The sequence below is a fragment of the Chiloscyllium plagiosum genome, chromosome 43 (genome assembly GCF_004010195.1).
Source record: "Chiloscyllium plagiosum isolate BGI_BamShark_2017 chromosome 43, ASM401019v2, whole genome shotgun sequence".
NCBI classification, from domain to species: Eukaryota; Metazoa; Chordata; class Chondrichthyes; order Orectolobiformes; family Hemiscylliidae; genus Chiloscyllium; species Chiloscyllium plagiosum.
The window spans coordinates 11,405,055-11,411,054 of record NC_057752.1 but is presented as its reverse complement, the minus strand read 5'-3'; the positions used below and the strand labels follow the sequence as shown (position 1 = coordinate 11,411,054).

The 6,000-nt window shown below is 39.9% G+C and overlaps 1 protein-coding gene across 3 annotated transcripts in view; it reads right to left on the bottom strand.

Moving 5' to 3' along the window:
* Positions 1-950: 950 nt before the first annotated feature.
* Positions 951-6,000, bottom strand: part of tfcp2 (transcription factor CP2) — a 124,205-nt gene continuing 119,155 nt past the window's right edge. For all 3 annotated transcript variants that reach the window (XM_043682043.1, XM_043682044.1, XM_043682045.1), the window contains 2 exons: positions 5,061-5,112; positions 951-3,513 (listed from right to left, as the gene is read on the bottom strand). In XM_043682043.1, coding sequence (XP_043537978.1) covers positions 3,476-3,513; positions 5,061-5,112 — 90 coding nt within the window. In that variant the 3' untranslated portion in view covers positions 951-3,475. The remainder of the gene's footprint in view (positions 3,514-5,060; positions 5,113-6,000) is intronic.

Below are 6,000 nucleotides of genomic sequence, written 5' to 3'. Positions count from 1 at the left end.
GCCAGCAGCACCCTGTACAGCTGCAACATGACCTCCCAACTCCTGTACGCAATACTCTGACCAATAAAGGAAAGCTTATCAAACACCTTCACTATCCTATCTACCTGCAACTCTACTTTCAAGGAGCTATGAACCTGCACTCCAAGGTCTCTTTGTTCAACAACACTCCCTCGGGACCTTACCATTAAGTATGTAAGTCCTGCTAAGATTTGCTTTCCCAAAATGCAGCACCTCACATTTATCTAAATTAAACTCCATCTGCCACTCCTCAGCCCATTTGATCAAGATCTTGTTGTAATGTGAGGTAACCCTCTTCGCTGTCCACTACGCCTCCAATTTTGGTGTCATCTGCAAACTTACTAACTATATCTTTTATGCTCACATCCAAATCATTTATATAAATGAAGAAAAGTAGAGGACCCAGCACTGATCCTCGTGGCACAGTCTGAAAAACAACCCTCCATCACCACCCTCTGGTCTTTTACCTTTGAGCCAGTTCTGTATCCAAATGGCTAGTTCTCCCTGTATTCCATGAGATCTAACCTTGCTAATCAGTCTCCCATGGGGAACCTTGTCGAACGCCTTACTGAAGTCCATATAGGTCACATCTACCGCTCTGCCCTCATTAATCTTCTTTGTTACTTCTTCAAAAAACTCAGTCAAGTTTGTGAGACATGATTTCCCATGCACAAAGCCATGCTGACTATCCCTATTCAGTCCTTGCCTTTCCACATACATGTACGTCCTGTCCCTCAGGATTCCCTCCAACAACTTGTCCACCACCAACGTCAGGCTCACTGGTCTATAGTTCCCTGGCTAGTCGTTACAACCCTTCTTAAACAGTGGCACCACGTTAGCCAACCTCCAATCTTCCGGCACCTCACCTGTGACTATCGATGATACAAATATCTCTTCCCAGTTTTAAAAGAGTTTCACTTTTACAAATCAAATAAAAAGGATACTCTTGAATTTTATTATATTTCCACAGGGCACAGATCACAAAACTTTACAACAAATACAAATTAAACAGCTTTAAGGGAATCAAAAGTTTGTCCTCAAATACTCAATTTCCAGACAGAACCCCAACAGTCATAAACCAGAGACAGCTAGAAAATTAAAATCACAATTTACTATTAATCTGACATATTGTGAATTGTACATTTTATGGATTATACATGTATAGAAAAACATTACAGGTAGTGATGGCAATACTTTGCCATATCACGTTAAGTTGTACAATGCATAAACAAGCTTGTCATTTTGTCTTTCAGTTTTTTTGTTACATTTTGTAATCCATTTGCATAGGAAAAATATTTTTTAAAATTGTTACAACATATTTCAATGTGACATCATTACATGAAATGTCACCTTAATAAAAAGGATATTAACCATCACCAACTGCTTTCTTCCCCAGTTCCTCTGGAAATTCTATGCGTTGAAGAGCTCCAATTAAATGTGCCAGCCCATTCAGGGTCTGCAAACATGCTATACAGTAGCTACAATTGAAAGGCATGGTTTCAAATCATCAATTCTAGATTGCTGCAATTGGTCTACAAGATCTTCTCAAGTCTCAGTCCACAATATAAAGAAAAATATTGCGAGACAGTCTGTCATACCATACACAGCCAAAGTTAAACTACTGTTTTTAGGAAAAAAAAATCCTGAAGGTTTGATTAAATAAAACTATACTTGCAAATGAACTTAAGTGCAGAATGGAGAGTCCAACTTCACTGGTTCCCTCAGCGACTCCTGCATTCATTTTACTGAAGTGTCCGAATGAGAAACTTCAGGCCAATCCTGTATGCCCTCTCTGCACTTCCATTTTGATGCATCTCCTTATATTTATTTAAAGAAAGCCAACTGGAGTTTGACAAGGCATTGGCAATTTCACTGGCCGGGAAAGCAATCGGCTGACTTTTTAAAAAGTACGTAGTTAGATATTTGCACCCAACATTCTCCAATCCTAAATGATGCTACTTCGACTGGCTAGGTTCCAAAAACATCTACGTTTTTAAAAAAAAAGGCTTAAGGAGCTTATTTAGCAGTTGTGCAGCTGTGCTTCAGGATAAGGAATGTGAAACATTCTTTTGCTGGAGCAGCTTCCATTGTTAATCGCCACTCCTTTTAATATACTGGGATCTCCAGAGATGTGCAATAACATCTTAGACCAAGTGGATTAGAAACTAGCCTATGTGGAATCTTACCATTGTAGGTTCCATGGTTCCTCTGAGTCATCATAGATAAGCACAGACAAGATAAAAATTCAGTGTCTTTGTGGAAACTTAACAATTGCAAGTCTTTGTAGAGTTGAAAATGCAAAGTTTAAAAAAATGTTTCCCATCAGGCATTTTTCCACTATAAACACTTCATTGGATAGAGTATCCGATACAAGTTCCCACATTGTTACAGCCATAAATGGGACAAAATATGGGCGAACACTTCAGTGAACTATGATAGGAGCACCTAATTTATGCACTGTCCTAAGTATTAGACAAATTAAACTCGTGTGTTCAGATTAAAAAGTTAAGAGTATGCTGATATTCAAGCTTCAATATTGCTGGCATAATTAAAAACCAGTTTGAATTTACACACTTTAGAAATCACTTTAAACTGTTCTACTAGCCATCATTGTTCTAAAAAACTTCAGTTTTCACTTGGCAGGGTAGGACTATACAGAGCACTGGCATTGCATGCGGTTAACAATATTGCTTCATAAATGATCAACCAGAACCACATACATAACAAAAATCCACAACCGGCTGGAGAGATACTCAACCTCCAAGTACAGCCCCAGTAAATAAATAAGTTATGATCCAAGTCAGCGATTTCAGTCAAAGCAATGCACCAAAGCAGAGTTTAATGATACTAAGTTGCACAAAAGGTTTGGGCCAGGTTACTAACATTGAACTGAAATTTAGATGATTCAAAATGTGCAGATGACTGCATAAATAAGCACCTCAAGTGGAACTCTTGACCAGGCTGAACCATTTAAAATGCATGCCTGAACTAGCTTCCATCCCTTTGGCACTCTAATCATGCACAGAGAGAAAAAAAAGTGTAAAATCAAGCATGAAGAACAACCAGTAGATTTGATAGGCTCTGCCTAGCCCATTCATTTCTCCAATCAAGGACAGCGTTGAATACATTTTTCACACATGATCAGGAGCAATTTTCCATCATAGTTTAACAGGAAAATCCAATTTTTCAGAAACACATGCTCACATATGGTCTTTTTTTCCCATTACGTAATCCTGTGCCTCCAACTGCCAGCAAGAATTTGCTTCAACAAATGTTAGTCACTTGTGTCATGCTGCTGAACGTGTATGCAAGTCCATCATGATCCCTCCTGCCTCAGCAAGATAGGCAGCAATATCCTCTTGTCTTTTTAAGGGGCAGTAAATATTTTTCGTCCAAAAGCGAGAACCACAAACGAGGGGTAAAGTTATTCACTGAAGATGCTATCCGTGGAAATTACTCACTTCAGGATTATATGGTAACTGTCACTGCCCTCAGCTGTAGGAAAGAAATGGAGGAAAAAAAAGACATTAAAACAAAATTAGCTCACTCTTTTTCAAAAAGTGGGATTTATAATTCCTATAATTCCGGAGGGAAATAGTTTTCAGATTAAGTAGTAACAGTGTAAAGTTGCTTTGGGGGTCATAAAATAATTTTACTTCTCAAATGGAATGCAATCATAAACAATCAGCACATATGAACACCATTCTTATAATACAATGGTCGCTCGTACTAATGAGCATTTGATATAAAAGGGGAACAACAGGAATCACCAAGAGAAGGGCTGTGGCAGTTACAGAACTGTATGAAGGAACAGCACAAATCATGGAGGAAAAACTGCAGTTGTTGAAGCTGCCTACAAATGACTAATTTTCTCTTCACATATTTGGATTGATAAAAGATCGCATTACTGAACAAATTTAAACAATGGCTGACAAATTTAGCTTTTCTTTTGAATAGTTTTAATAACCCCAGTGTGACAGTGTAATGTTCATCTTACTGGATGAATGCTCTGGAAACAAGTTCACGCCCCACCACAGCAGCTGAGGAACTCCGTAAATGTGGAATAAAAGGCAAGCTTCAGTAATGATGCTCATTATCGGATGGTCATAAAACCTAACCAGCTCCCCGACGACCTTCAACAAAACAATATTTGTCATACTGACCCAAGCTGAACTATTGTTGTGACTGCTGACTTACAGGAATGTAGTGGACTGGTAACTGCCTGAACCAACCATTCAGTTGTATTTTTAAGAAAAATGGCTCACAATCATTTTACAAGGAGAACCGGGCAATAAATGATAATACACACTCCACGATTGGATAAAACCAATATATTCTGTCTACAAATAAGCTCTTAAGAGACTATGAGTACAACTGTTTAAGAAAAATACAGAAATCTCATGAAGCATTCAAAGATGGCTGAAGCAGGTCAGACTGATCTTCAGCCAGCATGTGCTTTGGAGAGAAAAACAAATTGCTGGAAAAACTCAGCAGGTCTGGCAGCACCTGTGGAAAGATAACAATTAATGTTTTGGGCCCACTGACCCTTCTTATTTGTGTTGAAAAATGTGTTGTTGGAAAAGCGCAGCAGGTCAGGCAGCATCCCAGGAGCAGGAGAATCGACATTTCAGGCATAAGCCCTTCTTCCTGCTCTGTCGATTCTCCTGTTTCTTGGATGCTGCCTGACCTGCTGCGCTTTTCCAGCAACACGTGTTTCAGCTCTGATCTCCAGCATCTGCAGACCTCACTTTCTCCTTGTGATTTGTGGTTTGTTCTGAGGAAGGGTCACTGAACCCAATACGTTAACGACTTTCTCTCCACAGATGCTGCCAGGCCTGCTGAACTTTCTAGCAATTTGTTTTATGTTTCAGATCGCCAGCATCTGCAGTTCTTTTGTTTCTTTGTTTACGTGCTTAGGAGTGTTGGCTTTTGATTTAACTATTTCTCGAACCATTTGTACCATCCCAAAAAGCTTAGGAGAGTTCTGCAAACTCGACTAGAAAAGAAAATTAGGCTTTGCTGGCAAGTGCTGAAAACATTACCTTTTAATGTGTCTAAAATGAAACAAGATTCATCCTGGAAATTCTGGATCATCTGAAAAACAAACAGGATTCAAACTGTATAAGCCACACAGATTTGCCATTCGTAAAATCACAAACAATGAGATATTACTGACATGATACGAAAAGCACACTCCTTAACAGTACACATTTGTCAAACAGAGTGCTAGTTTGGTGTGTTCTGGAAACCACATGAGGAGCATGGACAGAGCTCTTCATTCTTCCCTAACAACAGCACCACGGCAATTAATTTCAACCTAAAGCTGAACCCAAAATAACCATTCACCCTTGCAAAATTCTCAGAACTATTAAACCATTGAGAATAGGAACAATGGCATATGAAGGACACATGCCACTTAAAACCTAAAACATGATATCTACCACAGACTGCATTAATTTAGGAGGGGCTGGTCTCTGAAGTCACCTCAAGTCTAATCAGGTTGATCTGCAAAAGTAGTGTTATACTGCAGATTAAATATAGACAGTAACATGAGGAACGTGACAACAACATGCACGTTACCATTCTGAACTCCATTGGGATGTGTCTCGGAAACACCTTAAAAGGTAGAACAAATACAATAATTCTACCCACAGAAAGCAGGACAAATCCAACCCGGCCAATTACCGCCCCATCGGTCTCCTCTCGATCATCAGGAAAGTGATGGAAGGTGTCACCAACAGTGCTATCAAGCAGCACCTGCTCAGCAATACCCTGCTCAGTGACACCCAGTTTGGGTCCCACCAGGGTCACTCAGCTCCTGACCTCATTACAGCCTGGGGTCAAACATGGACAAAAGAGCTGAACTCCAGAGGGGAGGGAAGAGGGACATCCCTTGACATCAAGGCTGCATTTGACCAAGTGTGGCATTGAGCAGCCCTGGCAAACCTGGAATCAATGGGTATCAGAAGGGAAACTCTCCGC